Source organism: Acyrthosiphon pisum, chromosome A2, assembly GCF_005508785.2.
Source record: "Acyrthosiphon pisum isolate AL4f chromosome A2, pea_aphid_22Mar2018_4r6ur, whole genome shotgun sequence".
In the NCBI taxonomy this organism is placed as follows: Eukaryota; Metazoa; Arthropoda; class Insecta; order Hemiptera; family Aphididae; genus Acyrthosiphon; species Acyrthosiphon pisum.
Window position 1 is genome coordinate 83,717,753 of NC_042495.1, and position 17,827 is coordinate 83,735,579.

Genomic DNA, 17,827 nt, shown 5'->3' on the forward strand with positions numbered 1-17,827 from the left:
TTGTATCTAGTTGGTACTTTCGGGAGGTAAACAATTCTCGGTATACTTTTCAAAAATATTCTGGAAAAACAAAAAAAAATTAGTGAAAATGGGAATGCTTATTCAGAGATATTTTATTTTCAACTAGCCGACCCGTCACAGCTTCGCTCGTGATTGGTTGTTATTTTGTCTTCGGACGATGATATGTAGAATTTTTTATTCAAATATTATCGTTTAATGTGATCCGCAAGTAAATATACAAAATGGTTAATGAAAACGTATTGAAATGTTACTTCATAAATTGATAACGGCTGGACAAATTTTTCAAATTTGACGGGTATTTTCAGATTTCTGTTTTTATTTATAGATGGTTGCTATAGGAGAAATAACAACTATATATAGATTATAGTTATTATTATTATTTATATACGTTATTATGTATATTGAATATTATTAATCCGTTAGAGCGCACCACTTATACCAATCTTGTATCTTTATTTCCTGTGACTTTGAGTTATATTTTGCGATTCTCACATAGCTACTGACCTTCCCCTAATCCGGCTAAGCATCTGTGTTGAATTTCAAGTAATTCGGACGAGTAGTTTTCAAGATTTTGAGTTCGGAAAAAAGCGACATTCATTTTTATTTATTTTCAATTAGAAAACGGGTTGTATTGTACGCGATTCTTGGAATAGTCGAAGAGTTTAATATTCTTGTTGTTGTCTTATCGTGCGAATGTACTTGGGATATAAAAGTAATAACGTCGGTTTATTGCAAACCCAAAACATAGTAAGAATTGTAACTTGTAAGTACAGTAATTTAAAAAAAAAATATGTTAATAAATGTTGCAGTTTCAAATGTTGAATTTAATTAGACAGTGCGGTCAGTGGTCAACGTCTAGGGTCTTTATTGGCCAAACGCATTAGATGACGAAGAGGGGAATTAGATAAATAGTTAGTAGTGAAGAGAATTATGTAAAGGAGAGTAGAATTTCTTAGTATACGAGAAGGCACTTTAAAGTTGATATCAGCTAGTAGGGTGGAGAGTCAACATGGACAGGTATAGGTTTTGTTAGTAATGATAGATTCGTTGTTTGACAACGATCTGAAAGGGTGCTATCAGTGCTCGGATCAAGTAACCGATTAATAGACGTGCGTATATAGTCGTGTGAGGGGCAATTTATGTTTAGGTTAAAAGCTACAGAACGCAAGAATTTCCTTTTCACTCGTTCGATCGTTTGGCGGTCGCAAGAAGTTAAAAGATCTCATAATACTGAACTGTACTCAAGTATAGGCCTCACTAAAGAGCAGTATAATGGTTTTAAAGATGTAGATTGTTTAAAATCACGCGTGGTTCTCTGAAGAAATCCAAGAAACTTTTGAGCCTTACAAAATATTTCCTGGATGTACAAACACTGATCGTAGGGACTTGAACGTTCCACTATTATTTAAATTAGGATTTTCCATATTCAGTCGAATTTTTAAAAAGCTTAAAAATATTAAGCAAAATCTTACATAAGTTGTTCACTATCACGAAAAGTTTTAAATTATTTTGTACTTAAAAAATAAAATGTTCATTTTAATATTCAAGGCTTGACAATTTAATACAGATTCCTTATTAGTAGTTATTTCTAAAACCTAAAAATTCTTAAAATTGTACAAGATCATTTATTTTGAAAGTTCAAATTTTGACGAAATTAGATATTCAAACGAAGAATAATGATTTTAGTTAATGCAATTTAAAAATAATATTCGTGGATACTATATAGAAACTTAAAATAAAGACTAAATGTTAAATAATAGCATATACGTATAAAAATGTCTACATAGGTCACTGTGATCTCTGCATAGGGAATTTCCAGTAATAAAAATTTATTTTACTCTATATTATTACACCCCAAGTTATATTGTATTTAATATAATAATATAGAGATGAAGATTTGTATTTTTAAGGAGTTCAATATAGGCAATTTTCTGTGTATACTGTTTACATGATGGTCGTATAAATAATATTATGTAAATTTGTAACGAAGGTAATTTCTCCTTTTATTAAATTTAAACTGTGTATAATTATAATATCCAAAAAATATATTATAATGCACACATTAATTATAAAATTACAACAAAATAACTAAAATGATTATTCTCGGTTTTAAAATGTAGTTTTCAAAAATTGTAAATTGTCCTTTTTTTCCGTGTTCTTTTTTTCTGTTGGTCTTTTTTTCCTTGGTCTTTTTTTCCGGGATTCAAAAAAGAACTAGTACTAATTCTAGTACTACACAACTATAAAAAAAAGGTTACCTATTTTTCAACTTTTTTTTATGTTTTTCCTTTTATTCTCTGGTCGTTTTGAGTTTGAATTTCGTAGGTGTTTTATTATATAGTGTTCGAAATCGTATACAGTTATTATCTTATATATAATATCCAGTATCAAAGAAAATTGATCGTAAATTATTATCATCGATAATAAATGAATAATATGCAGTTACATTATACTTTTGTTATTATTTTTATTTCTGATTGTCATTATTTACCTGCGAATTCCCATGATGTCTTGTTCATAAATAAAATCTTATCGCGAACGACATATTTCAGTTGAAATTTATTTATGTATTTGTTTGACAGTCTTCTCAGGTTTTGACGTTATCGCTACAAAGCTGAATGCAAAGTTCGTGTGCATTGTGCATGCATCTAATAACGATTTTTCATTATAAAACTAATATTTTAACACACAAATATGATTCAGAGTCTACTAAAATTGAGACAAATTACTGAGGTTGTTGTATTAAAAAAAATGAATAGCTGAAAAGACGAAACCTTCACCAATCATAATTATTGAATGTGTGAAAGAAACATAGACATATTAATAAGTCTATTAATTAATATGTCTATGGAAAGAAATGATAGACTTGTTTCAAGCAGCCATACCTACATTTATTACAGCTATTGCAAATAAAATAAAATAAAATATGTTCTTTTAACAAATAAAATATATTTAAAAAAAATGTTTGATGATAAGTAGGTAATGGAAATAATAGATGTTCTAAAAATTAAAAAAATTAAATTACCGATAGTTTTCGTTTTCAATATTACATAAATGCAGGTATGTTCTATATATTAATGGGAATTCTCCTAAAACTAATATTTCGTTATCATAACCATAATCTAAGTTATGATAATATTATAATATGTACCTACCTACTGAAATCTAAAATATTATTTGTTTAGAAAGCGCTTTGATAAATAAATGCTCTAAATTTTTATATTATAAATAAAAAAAAACCTGTGTTATTGCTTGAAGACCGTAAGATAAGCGCGTATACTGGGGGAGGTATCGGGGTCGCCCCCGAAAATTATTAGTCATGTAATTTAATTATATATATATATAGGTTATGGGCCATTGGATCCTCCAAAGTTTTTTATGTGTACGCGCCTGCCGTAAGGCGTAAATTATACAATTATAATTTTAATAATTATTGTACTCGAAAGGTTAATACTTACATTATGAATTTATTGTTTCATGTGTATAATATATGCTTTATTTTAGTGTAGGTACAAACATTAATATAATATAATTTATAAAAATAAATTATTAATAAATATTTTGATTACTGTTGTCTGTTTTTAGTGTTGTATAGGATAACCTAATCACAATTGCACAGATATACAGGAACCGTTTTTCGTAAGCCTTGCGTGTTTTATAAATCTTTGAAGCAACATCACGGATTCGTAGGGTATAAAAAAAGTAATTATTTCCTATGAATTATAATAAACAATAATATATTGATTCGTTATACACATAATTTGTACACAACAATAATGCCTTGTGAAATTGACTCAGTGAATTATATTGGCTGACGTGAACATTTTTTTATGTTGGCCTCACAGTTGTACCCTACAACCACCCACTTCATGGCACGGATCTGAAGCGTTCGTCGTCGAGTTAATCGCGTTAATGCTTTGACCTAAATTAAAATATAATAAAAAGCCTGACATTGCCTAAATAATAATCTTAGCTTTAAATTTTATAAGAAGTCAATTCACTCAAATCTTTATATTAACGGAGATTAACGTGATCTGCTGTGCGTAAAAAATTGTCTATGTTACGCACTTATAATACGGAGACAACTAATGTCATTGTAACGTCCCCTATAATCAAACATAACAAATATATATTATATTATTTGCCATATGTGTGGAAATATTTCACAAGTTAATATTAATAATAAAGCTAGAGCCTTCAACCCCTATGGCCCTATACATAACAATCAAGTTGCACCACTTATGCCGATTATTGTTTTGATTTGAAAATACAATAATAGCACTATCACCCCGTGTACAAAAAAAAGTTCAGTTTCGGCGCCCACCGTTGTGTAATAATGATTATTATTGTCCATGGTCAATCGTCATCATTATAATATAATAGGTACCTTTTTTTCCTTGTGGCATCATTACACGGGGGCTTAACCAGTGCTGCGATAATAGGGGACGCAAGGTATGCATTGCATAGGTATGCATTGTTATTGGCCCGGTTTTATGTTTAAATGACCTATCACTAAAAGGAAAAATTAAATAAGTTATTATTCGAAAATCAAATGGAAAATGTACCTTTTATAATAGATTGATATTATTTTACATATTATTGTTTTGATATTATTCGAAAAACAAATAATTCAATAACAATTCAAGAATTTACATTTTTAGATTCTGAGTGGAACGATGAATGTACCTATTGATTTTACAATGATGTGTGTTTTTTTTTTTTTTTTTATTTTTCTTTGTGTCTGTTATCACCTTTTAGGACAGTAAAAGTGCTTGGATTTTCTTCAACAGTACCTTTTCTGATAGGAAAATGAATCTAGTTGGTACTTTGGGGGGTCAAAAGTAAAATTTTTCTAGTAGTTTTCAAAAGCGCCGTGAAAAACAAAAGAAAAATTAAGGAAAAACGGTAATTTTTACGCAAAATCTGTTTTCGAGAAAATTGATTTTGGTTTTTGGTGTAACATTAAAAATTCGTTTTAAAATATTAAACAATTTTCAAAATATTTTGATTTGTATTGAGCTGTTTACGGACAATTTCAGTTTCCAATTTAATTAGTTTTTTTTCTATGAATGTCAATAAAACTTTATTTGTTGAGTAAAAATACTTGAAAATTTAATACAAGGCTCCTACTATATTGTTACAATGACATTTGAAAAATATTAAAAAACCTTAGTCACAGTTTTTTTTAATTAGCATTTAAAGTTCAAAAATTGACAAAATATGTAAAAATCAAGAAAATTAGCAAATTATTTTGAGTTAATAATTCGTAAAAAATTTTCTTTTTAGAACTAATTTTTAAAATGAAATACTAGATTTTTTATAGGATAATCTACATTTATCTAAAAAAAAATGTCTATAAGAAATTCAAATTAAATTTTTATGAGCGTTTGAAATTTATATTCTTACATTATTTGATATTCACTCGATTTCTTACGTAACGATTATCTTATTTTGTTGTAATTAAAAAACGAGTGGCTGTAGAACCTCGAAAATTTCACTGAATGTTTATATTAGCATTTTCTATATACGATAAAATTTTGAAAATAATTTGACTCATTTTGAGCTGTTTACGGACATTGTAAGTTTTCAATTTTTTTAGTTTTTTTTTTCTATAAATATCAATAAAGTTTTATCTATTGGGCCAAAAAGTGTAAAAAATTAATACAAAGCTCCTGATACATTGTTACAATAGCAGTTGAAAAATATTAAAAATACATAGGCACAATTATTTTTTCTAAGCATTTGAAGGTGAAATTTTGACAAAATTTATCAAATTTAAAATTGAATAATTATTTTGTAGTTAAAAAATTATAAAATGTTCAACTTTTATATCTAAGGATTGAAAATTTAAAACAAGATTTCACGTAAATATTTAATTCTGTTAAAAAACCTGGAATAACTATTCTAGTTATTTGGTTATGATTGTATAATATTATTTGTGGGTACTTAAAACTTCTAAAGTATACTATTATATATTATCTATGATAGTACCACGGTTTGTTGTTGATGTATAAAGCGTTACCTAATGGATATTGTGATATGATTAATTTGGAATTTATTATTGATACCTATTATAGGTCAATTTTTTTTTAATACTATAGATAAGTATACATAATATAATAGGTATGTCTTATACCTAGACTGACAAACCGTCTCCGCTCAGAATCGTTTTTCTTATACAGTGATATTATATCATTGAATTCAAATTTAATACTATCCATTATACAGTGACCCACTTGTAACCTACTGTACAGCAGAGCGACATCCACTTAACCACCTTTTTGTTATTGAAAATGATCTCGTCCCTTTATAGGAAAATGTTTACCGTTTGTATTATGTATGTAAGTGTCCCATTTACTGTAACTACAGCTGAAAGGTAATTTTCCAAAATAAAACTGTTGAAAAACTATCTTCAGAAATCGGAATTCAACTTTCACAAGAGAGATTAACTGGCATAGGTATACTTAATATTGAAAAATCAAGGACAAATGAACTTGATCTTGAAAAATTTTTTAATGACTTTGCAAATATGAGTCTAGAAAGAAAAACTTTATAAAATAAAATCATTGTATAATATTTGTTGATAGCTTATTTTTTGTTATTTCAATTTTAATGTAACATTGTGTTAAAATCGAGAAAAATGAACATAGGAACCTATTACATTTTGTTTAATAAATTAATTGCTTTTTAATTAACTTGACTACTGATAGCTGATGTTTTGTAGAAGATGTGTTTAAAAATATGATGAACTTAATATAACCAACATTACTACTATACTGCTTGGAAAAATGTTAAAAATGGGGGCCATAAATGTTGTCTTGCATTAGAGATCTACCTCTGCGGCACTAAAATTTTTTCATTATATCGGAGTACAAGTACAGGCCACTGGGGTCCCGGGCCCCACAAAACTTAGTTGCAGCACTGAGCTTAACTGTTTTTACACATGGCTAAATGGCTTAACTCCCATGTAGAAATCAATAATTAGTACAACTTTGTTATTCCCTCATGGGCCGGGATCTACTTTCCTCAGCGGCACTGTTATGTATGCATAGACCACTACAGAGTCATGAGAGCAAACAATCATTAACAAATGACACTGGGCCATAAGGGGATAGACGGGACATGTCCCACTTTACCCCTTCACAGAGATTATTTACAGTTCAGTTTTCAGTAGGTCCTCTTCTCAGACCAGCCACTCTCGATTTCTGTCCGCAACTGACTACTGACTAGTCATTAACAGCCTCATCCTCTCTTTTTTGTCCTTGAGCGTCAGGAATCAGGATTCCCTCGACCATCTTGTAGAAGATCCTGAACGTCTCTTCCGCTTCTTTGAGAGCTCCTCTCTGGTTGATCGACCGGGAGATCTTCGAAGATTGGGTCACACAGGATGTGTGGCATATATTCAACTTTAGAACGCCAACCCAGGCAGTTCTGGCGACAGAATATAGTGTGTTCCGCGGTGTCGGAACGTAGGGGTAGTGCATGCAGCGTGGGCTAGCAGCCCTGCACATGCTGTGAATGTAGTACAGGAAGCATCCATGACTCGTTAGCCCATGAATCATATCGCACCCCGGCGACTAATGACACAAGTAAAAATTTGGCTTTTTGAGATAATAACATCATACAAATTATTTTTTTTCGTTTCATATACTGTTAAAACGACACAACTCTAAACAGTATTTATCTATGTGTTTTGATGACTTGTGTCGTTATAGAATATATTAAACCAAAATGAAATTTTTCGTAAAAACTGGCATTACTTCAATTTCAACCACAAGATACCTGCTATTTTTATTTTAGATTAGAAATTACATAATATTATCTAAACTGTGCATCATTAGTATTGGATGTTATCTATATTAACTAGAACATGCTGTGCCTCGTGGCCTGTTTTTCAGGTTTTACTTTGATTATCCACTTCTCCAATATCTACTGATGAAATTTTTGTCATGGGTTATAATCTATAATAATATTATAACGACAGTATAAATAGTTAGTTTCAATCGTGTGTATGTATATTGTATAATCATTGTTTGCACCTAATAGCCGTAGTTACCGCCGTTGGTTTTTTTTTTTTTTTAGTGATTTGTAATTTTTTTTAATAATTATGTTTTTAATTTTGCAGTTATATTAATAAAATGTAAAAAAAAAAAATAAAAACAGTTGGTATAATTTCGGAGACTATTGAACGATTGTTTAGTTTTTTATTTACATTATAAGTTACAAGCCAATTTAAAAATCTCTCCTGAAAAAATACCGGTTTTGACTTGTGTCATTATAGTCGCCAGGATGCGATATGATACGTCCATGGTACCTTTGGGACCATCCTATTTTCCCATCTTATGATAATATTATAGTATAGATTATAAAATCAATAGCAACACCCTGCTTTTTAGGGGATAGATTTCACTGCCATGGTGATGGCTATAGATCTTGAGGAAGCATGCTATATTTAAATAATTAATAAGGTTATAAAATTGAGGTAATACTGATCTGCCTAAGATAAAAATTTGTCTTTATTCAAGTACTATTACCATCATATAAATAACACCTATTGTAATACGTTAGATTTAGTTCGTTTTCTAAAATACATCAATAAACTAAAATATTCAACAAAATTATTTTTATTCACTAGGCAAGTACATTCATTTTGTACATAAATATTCAACATAATATGTTAATATTATATTATTATGGTGATATAATTTTTTTATTTACTTTGATAGAAAAACTAATAAAAAAAAATAAATGTTTTTACTAAAAATAATTTAACATTTGCGTGGACGTTTGCATTGCGATTCTTCAACTTCATCCAAAAATTTCAAATCATTTTCATCTAGTTCATCATTATCGTCATTTAAGAAATCGAGAATGTTCATTTGTTTTAATTTAGTTGAACAATTCTAATTAAAACAGTAACAAATTATACATACATATTATTACAAATTATAATGCTCAACACACTAAAATACTCACAATAACTGTGGTGCTGTCATCTTTAAAGTTATCCTTACTAAGACCGGCTTTGTTTAAAACACTTAATTTGGACTGGATCAATGGCCAAATATGATCATCTGCTGTACCTTTTGCCAAAAGATATTGTATGGTCACTGTTTCTGCTTGACCAATACGATGAGCTCGGTCTTCAGCTTGTGTTAATATCTGAAAAATATTTTTTTTCAAGTTTTACATTTCAATGTTGTGATCAGTTTTTCTTACACCAGGATTCCAGTAAAGTTCAGCGAATATAACAAGCTTTGCAGCTGTTAGTGTAATACCAGAGTTCGCTGCACAAATTGACAGAACGGCTACCCTATACATATCTTCACTTTGGAATTGGTCACACACACATTTTCTTTCTTCTGATGACGTTTTACCATCAATTCGAATGTAACTAATTGCACAAATCATGAAAAACAATAAAAATAAATGGTCCAAACATGGAGATCAACATGCACCATAATACGTGGTTTTACTCACTAAGTTTCATTGTTCTCTAGGACATCACATATACCATTAATAACTTTTTGATGATGAGCAAATACTATGAATTTTTTTCCGTCTTTAAGCAAATTTAGAATATAATCACTAAATATCAAAATAATATTTTATGTTACATCATGTTTTTCTTTAAAAATTATGAACAAAGAAATTATTATAATAATAACAAATATAATTATTTGTCCACAATATGTATAGGTTAGGTTAGGTTGAATAATAATTTTTTTTTAAATAAACTCATGCTATAAGGCAAAAGTCAGAGATCATAAATTTTGTTCATAATATTATTTTTATGGGTATTAAGCAATTATTGTTAGTCACTTTAACATTTAATATTATAATATACTCTTTGTATAAATCTATGTTTGAAGTAAAATCGTTTTTATAAACAAAAAGTTCCAAAAAGTATATTTTAGTATGCCTATTTACATTACGAATACTCACCAAATAGCAGGTAATTTGGCTTCTCCTGTATGATTAAAATATTTTAATAAAGCACCACGAACTTCCATTTTATTGAGAGACTTATTGTTCATCATAGTTTCCAAATCATCCATGTTTTGACTTCGAGCTTTGATATTTTCTGGTTTTAAAACTACTACATTTCTGTAATTTAAATTTTAAATTTTGTTCAAGATATAGTTTACTTGTTAAAAATTAATATCTAATTGGACTAATTATCCAACTCAACATAATCAAACTTAACATAATTATGAGATAATAAATACCTAATTTTTTGGGGTAACTGCTTTAATACTTCACTTTTTAAACGACGAATCATAAATTGAGTTTCTAGAATAACTTTTAACTCTTTCATATTAGTGGCACCTGAAAAGTCCCAACCGTAAATTGTTTCTCGTCCGTTGCAGTAACGAACACCATATTCGACCCTAAAATTATGTTAATATTGATTAAACATTTATACATGTAGAATAGTGAAATAGAATACAAAAAAAATAATAATAAAAATTTGCAATTTTTTGTTCACTACTTGCATATTATGAATCTAATAAAATTTAAAACTGTACTAATATTTTTAAATTCATACATGTGAGATTAGAATTGTGGAATAATGTAAAGATATGATAGATGATGTAATGTAGATTTAATAGACAAAACACTCAATTTAGGTACATTTAAATAGTTATAAATTATAGAATATTTATAAGTCCATCTGATCAACAAACTGAAAAAATAAATTATGATATGACATCATTAAGTTATCCTATTAAATAAAAAAATATAAAAAGAACCTATACCTATCTACGTATCTTATAAGAAGTAAGTCATTATACAATATTACACCACATACATGTTATTCAAATCTTATAAATGATTTTAACTAAACTTTAGTTAATAGTCTTAATTACTTGTTACTTCATAAAAGAGATGAATGTGAAAATTTGTACGAAAAAGGAGCAAATTTTCATACTGTTAAATAATAATAACTATATAATATTATTTAATTATTAAAGGACTTATGTAGAATAAAATAACATTCGTACAAGTTTTTTCAATTATGTTTACAGTAGCTCATTTTAACCATGTACTCAAAATACACCTTGTAGTCATGAAAAAAAAAAAAATTGTTATAATAATACCTATAATACATGTGTAATTAAGGTCTATTTATTATTACATCAAAATTATAAAAAAATATCATTACAATTTATTTGATATATATATAATGTGTAATTAAGATAGAGAGTTGAAAAATGCCATATTTACGAATTAACTAATTTAAAACTTTCTGCTGTTATAAAAATGGAAATTTTGAAAATATCAACTAACTGTAAAGATCAAAGTTGTTCAGAAAAAATAAAGCAATCGAAATCCGGTCTTCAAAATAGTGGTTCCTATTTAAGAAATTTTTATTTTTTTTTTATTTTACTGCCCATGCGCTAATCAAAATAATTAAAACATAGAATTTATCAAAAACAGATGTATTTATAAGTCCTATAGGCAGTATAAAAACCCCTAATCAGATTCAAGGTCACGTGATCGAAATATTTACTGTTACCTTTAAAATTGAATACACGGTATAATATATAACTATTCATAAGTAACAAAATTATAAAATAAAATAATATTTTAATTTAATAATAATAATAATATATAGTATGGTTAATTATTATTCACATATTAAAAATGTTATAATAATATGTGGGTAAATACTCTTCAACTTACGGAGTCATAAAGTTATTTCGTGTTATTGCTTTTATCTGACTATAGAGTTCAATCGGTCTTGACAAAGCAGGAGTACCACTTAACAATATACACTGCTTACTTTGCATTGCCAGAGAAAGTGCAACTCTTGTACGGGCTGATTTTTCACTTTTTAAACTGTGGCTTTCGTCCTTGACAAATAAATTCAGAATTTATTACATTTATACATTTGGTTTAATTTCACTGAAATGTATGTTTTAAAAATGTCAACTAAAATATCTTACAAATATAATAATCCCAAATTTATATTTTATAAGCATATCTTTTTTTTTGCTCATTAAATCATATGAAGTAATAACCACAGCTGGATCAATGAATTGTTCATTTGACTTAGATAATACATAAATCCCAGTTATTGGAACATTTGGCATTCTTAAACGGATTTCTTCTTCCCATGTATACCTAATACGGCAAGACAAATAGTATTTATTGAGCCAAAATTAATAAATAAACAATAAAACAGTAATAATACCTAACTACAATAAGAGTATAAGGGCCAGTTGTACCATTCCCGATTAAGGTTAAGCGAAGTTTAATTGGCCGAATTTGCCCGGTTATAAAATCTGTTATCGGCTGATTAAGCGTAATCGAAGTGTAACCATATACAGTACAACTGGCCCTAAATCTCTTTTATTTACCTCATACTTGAAGGACAAACAATGAGTAAAGGAAAATTATCTGAGTAATATTTTACAATTCCAATTGCTTGTAAGGTCTTTCCTAAACCCATATCATCTGCGATAAGACAGCGACCTTTTTTAGATACTCCAAACCTAATTAAATACATTTATCATTCAATTAATTTATGATTTATTTGTTTTAAATAGGAAACTAACTGCACTCCAAGTTTTTGAAATGGATAAAGATTATCCAACATATCATCACCAATACTACTTATGTCAACTTTTGACCAATGTGTTTCAATATCTTCTTTAGTCTTAAACAACTGAAATTAATAAGAATGGAAATTAATTGTATTGACACAGATACCATTTCATAGAGAAATTCAATACTTTTAAAATAAAATGTGGTAACTTTTCTATTTTGACATCAGGCTCAAGAGGTTTAATACTTATCATAAGCTGATCATGGTCTTTTATTAGGAATGACCATTCTGATGTTTTTGGGTCTAAAAATATTAACTTCTTATTATTCAAAATTTAATATTTATACAAGTTTACCTTACCATAATTTTTACTTGATATTGTTTTAAAAGTATCGATTAATTGTTGATGATAGGTAACATGTACAGTAAACCGTTCTTTTGATGTCAGTTCACAAGTACCACAAACAGGTTTAGATTTAGTATTCTGCAGATTATGATTATAATTTATACGGACAGATTTTCCATTAGGTGATGGCGATACAACCAATCCAGCTTTTGATAATGTGCATTGATTATTATTACTCATAGCTTGCTGAGGTGTACTTTTAAGCGCCAATTTTGCTGCTAATTTGGCCTGTGCAGCTTTTCTATTCGCTTCAATCATTTTACGCTGTTCGTCAGTTAAACTTGACATGTTATATGTATATCTTTAAATTACTTTAAATAGAACTTCAAATATCTGTTAAACAATTTGTTATGTATACATCATATTAGATATGAGATCATATTTTAAATTAGATTATTAATATATTATCAAATAAGTAAGTAAATATATTTTTGACTATATTATGTGTACCAAAAATTTAATTTTTAATGCCAGTTGAAAAGTTGCAAAATTACTTTTTTCAGCACAGGGGGGGGGGGGATTAGCTAGAAAATTTGGTATCCAAATTAGATTAATGTGTATATAAATGCTTTCCAGCAGCATATCAAATATGGATAATATGTATAATGGGCATAATATTTAATACTTAGGGCTCGGATTTAAATGCCCTTAAAAATATTAAAAAATGCATTTTTAAAAACTAAACAATTTCGTAGAAAAATTCCCTGGGATTCGGCCCGGTTTTTCTTCAAAAATCAAGATAAATTTGTGAATTGTTTTATTTAAAAACCAGATTATCTTATGTTGTTTTAGTACATTGTGTAGCTTGTATCGGAAAGCAATTTCAGTCTCGAGCATAAAGCAACCTTCGCCTGCGAATCGTGTTGCACACAACTGAAATAGATCACTTCCGCTGTTACCCAACAATATACTATTCAAAAGGTTTTATAATTGTATCAGTTCTTTAAACTAAATTAATTAAAATAATAATGAATTGGATCTCTAAAGAAAAATATGGATATGTGAAAACGATAACCTACACAGGATGCAATGCCCATTGGCACTATATTTCTCAGAGGTATTAGTGTATTTTGTAACTTAATCTATTAGAAAATGGTAGTGAGTTATTTAACTGTGGCAAATTAAAAAACTTAAATTAACAATCACAAATATTTAGTATACCTACCTAGTGTTTACTAAATACTCCGACAATACATTCAGTTAAATTGTACTTCTAGAGGCGTTTCAATGTGTCACAAAAACTTGTGTACGCAAAATGTTCTATGTTAAGAGATGTCTGACGAGAACAAACTGACAAAAATATGTAATTAAATTATAATAGATGTATTGTTGTAATGTCATTCGACAATTAAATTCACAGATCCTGCATTCAAAACTTATCGTAATTGTATGAGTTTCAATAAAGATTTAAAGTATTTTAAACATCTGCGTTATTGAATAAACTGTAATCATTAAGTACCACAAGAATTGTTATACATTTTAAACCATAAAAATAATTTACATATTAAAATATAACGCACCACACACGACACACACGACACACATAACACATTGCCATATACCAGTCAACAACAATATATTATGTATAAAATATTAAAGTATAATAATCAAATAATATAATCTCAAATATCTAAAATTCTCAAAAATTTAAGAAATTTACATTATTTAATCACAGAATAGATGATTTCATCTATTCTGTGATTTAATAATTTATATTTTCCCTCCAATCAAAGAATAGATAACATGATTGATAAGTGGATTATCATTCACCATAGCACAGAACAGTGGTTAATACCACAGACCAAATTCTTAATAATGCTTTTTGAACAACAATTTTTTGGAATAAATCTATATTGGAACAAATATTTTATGGAACAAAAGTTCTCAAAAGTGTGATAACAGCATTGGAACAAATATTTTTTGGAACAAATGTTTTGTGGAACAAAAGGTAGCGACCCGAATAACAGGCTCTCTAGTATTAGGGCCAGTTGCACCGTCTCTGATTAAAAGTTAACCGGAGTTTAATATATTTTTAAGAACTATTCGAATACGTATTTTGAACACCTTAATTCTCATTTTATTCCAATATGTATTCCAAATACAAAATAAAAGTATTTTTTTTTATTATTATTCATGGTATAGCTTCAACTGCAACTGCAAGGTTATTAGCTTGCAACAAAAAATGAGATATTTAGTTACATATAAATGATACAATAGTTTCTTAAATTAGTTTTACATATAAATTAGTTTTTTGGTTACATATAAATATAGGTACTAGCTCCTTAAATTAGGTTGTACTGTACCTATATCAATTTGTTTAAGAAATGCAATTATTTTGTTCAGGGTTTTTTTTAGTGTGCAGTGAGACACATTTTGTGCAGAGAGAAAAGTAATTGTGCAATGCAAATTGATACTTTGTGCAGTGCAAAAAAAAAATTTCTACTATATATTATATAACAATAATTAAGTAAACTTCAAAATAAAAAAATAAATGTTTTTATTAAAATTAAAAATTGTTTATGTTATTCATAATTATACTATTATTTTTTAAATAAAAAAAATCTGCCACCTTTAAGCACGTGCTTGTGATGGTGGTAAACAGTTATTTAATATAATAATTAATATAAACAATTTAATTATAAATAAGAAAAGCGGACAAGAACTGAATAATCAATCTAGCTATACAATTAGAATACTTATAAACTAAATTTAAATTACAACAGTTAAATATAATCTGAAATCTTTCAAGTATTAAAAATAACCAAATCTGAATTTCTTTTTCATTTCTATAGTTATACCATTGCCTTCTGTATAGAATATGTCCCTTTTTATATTTACTGGCGTTGAGTTGTAGTTTTTGGACCTAGATAATCTATGAATTCTTTATCAAACGCTTTTCTAAAATACTCCATTCTGACATCAAATGCCCTATTTTCTCTTTTAATAACCTTATTGACATATCCAGAAAGGATTCAAAGTTTTTAATTATATATACAATAGTTATTTTTTTATACACAGGCTCAAATGGTAACACATCTAATAACTTAAAGTTTTCTTTAGTTGAACCAATTAACGTATTTTTACTTGAACATATACTAACAATTTTTCTTTGTATAAAAGTTGTAGTGGTCTAGACGGCATTTTGATTCAGTTAAAATTATCATTTTTACTATTATTTCATATTTGATGTAAAAGTGTATTACAAAAATTATAAAGAAATTAGTTACCTAGTCAATTGATTGTTTTTATTTTTATAAGCAATTATTATTACAAATTACCCATTTCAAGTAAATATTATTTAGTAAGTATTATTACTTATATTTACAACCAGAGTAGGAATAAGTTTGTGCAGTCAGAAAAAATCATTTAAAAAAACCCTGATTTTGTTGTTGTTGTCATGGGTTGGGTTGAGGGCTTCGAAGATGTTGTCGGGCATTTCAAGTCTTTTCCTAGTATATTTTGGTTAAGCGCAAAAACATGCCTAATATTTTAGTACACAATGTCCCCTATTTAATGGTAGGTTAATTATTGGTAGGTATTTGATTTTATGACTGCACTCTAAACAGTGGCGGATCCAGAGGTATTTTCCCTTTGTTTTACATTGTATTTAGCCAATTTTGTAGTCAATTTTTGAACTTTTTTTACTTTTGCCCTCACAAAAGCCCTGGATCCACCACTGTCTCTAGACAGAATGCGGGACGCGGGGTGACTGGTGATCATCGGGTCGTACGCGAGGCTATTCTCACCCGTCCAACATGGCAACATAGGGATTTATGATGTTTTATTGGTTAGTTACAATCGTATATGATGCACAAATGCACGATCGTGCGTTTTTTCAGGTAAAAAGGAAACATAGGCGCTTTGTAGCTGTAAAATATACCAAATTGTATGTTCTGCGAATAATCCATTCAACTCAGTGCATCTGAATTGCATGCCAAAAATATTAAACTATTATTAAAATTGGAATTACAATTTTGTAATTTTGGAGCTGATAATCTGCCCTGAATAAGACCTGAATCTCATAGAAATTTCTTTAATATTTTAATTTTAAATTGAGTTCTGATCGTTTTAAAATTGTAAATTGTTTGTACATTTTAAAATGCTATAACATTTTGTATCTTATTTTTTTTTTTTTTAATTGTTTACCCTAATATAAATACTTACGGTTATACGGAGTATCTGTATGGTTACTGAATACAGATATACAGAGCACAAGTTTACAATATAATATATTGACATCAACGTGACGGCATTTAACTATATTAGTCGAGTTTTCTAAATATAAATAATAAACAAAAATGTATAGTAACTCTATCGGTATATATTCGATACGAGTATACGACGCTTTCAAGTTTCAGATGTAAATTTATAGGTATAGAAATTCCATCTGACGTATTTCCTGCATAAATATGAGATGAATATACAAAATATTTGTTAGAGTGGAATTATTAATGGAAAAAGTAAATAATATCAGTAACGGATCCTGCAGTGAGCGTGCGGAGGTGAAATGTTGGTCGGTTTTTATAATTTAACAGGGTAGGTATACTGTATTATTGTTATAGTTCTGTATGAATGTACTGTACGTCTGTACCGTATTGGACCAAGAAGAAAACAAACATCGATTGAGCCGACAATAAGTTTTGGAATAAGAATTAAGAATAACTCAAACTTCTTAGTTCTTACTTCCTACTTTGTAGTTTGTACTACTGTACTAGTTATCTGATAAAAGTTTTATATTTTTTTATTTTAAAAACCATGTTAGACCAGATATTAAATTAGTACATACCAGATTGAAACAAGAGAAGGTATTATCCTTATAAATCTTAGTAAGTAGGAAAAATATTTTA

At 28.2% G+C, this 17,827-nt stretch overlaps 1 protein-coding gene across 1 annotated transcript; it reads right to left on the reverse strand.

Annotated features, from left to right (window-relative positions):
- Window positions 1–8,515: 8,515 nt before the first annotated feature.
- LOC100159498 (SWI/SNF-related matrix-associated actin-dependent regulator of chromatin subfamily A-like protein 1) lies at window positions 8,516–14,555 on the reverse strand. The gene is made up of 13 exons (XM_001945021.5): window positions 14,146–14,555; window positions 12,935–13,313; window positions 12,762–12,877; window positions 12,585–12,694; window positions 12,387–12,521; window positions 11,973–12,150; window positions 11,710–11,879; window positions 10,251–10,412; window positions 9,967–10,128; window positions 9,502–9,609; window positions 9,241–9,415; window positions 8,998–9,183; window positions 8,516–8,924 (listed from the first exon to the last, which is right to left on the reverse strand). Exons 2-13 carry the CDS (start codon window positions 13,266–13,268, stop codon window positions 8,790–8,792), a joined length of 1,971 nt encoding a protein of 656 aa, XP_001945056.2. The 5' UTR covers window positions 13,269–13,313; window positions 14,146–14,555; the 3' UTR covers window positions 8,516–8,789.
- Window positions 14,556–17,827: the final 3,272 nt, after the last annotated feature.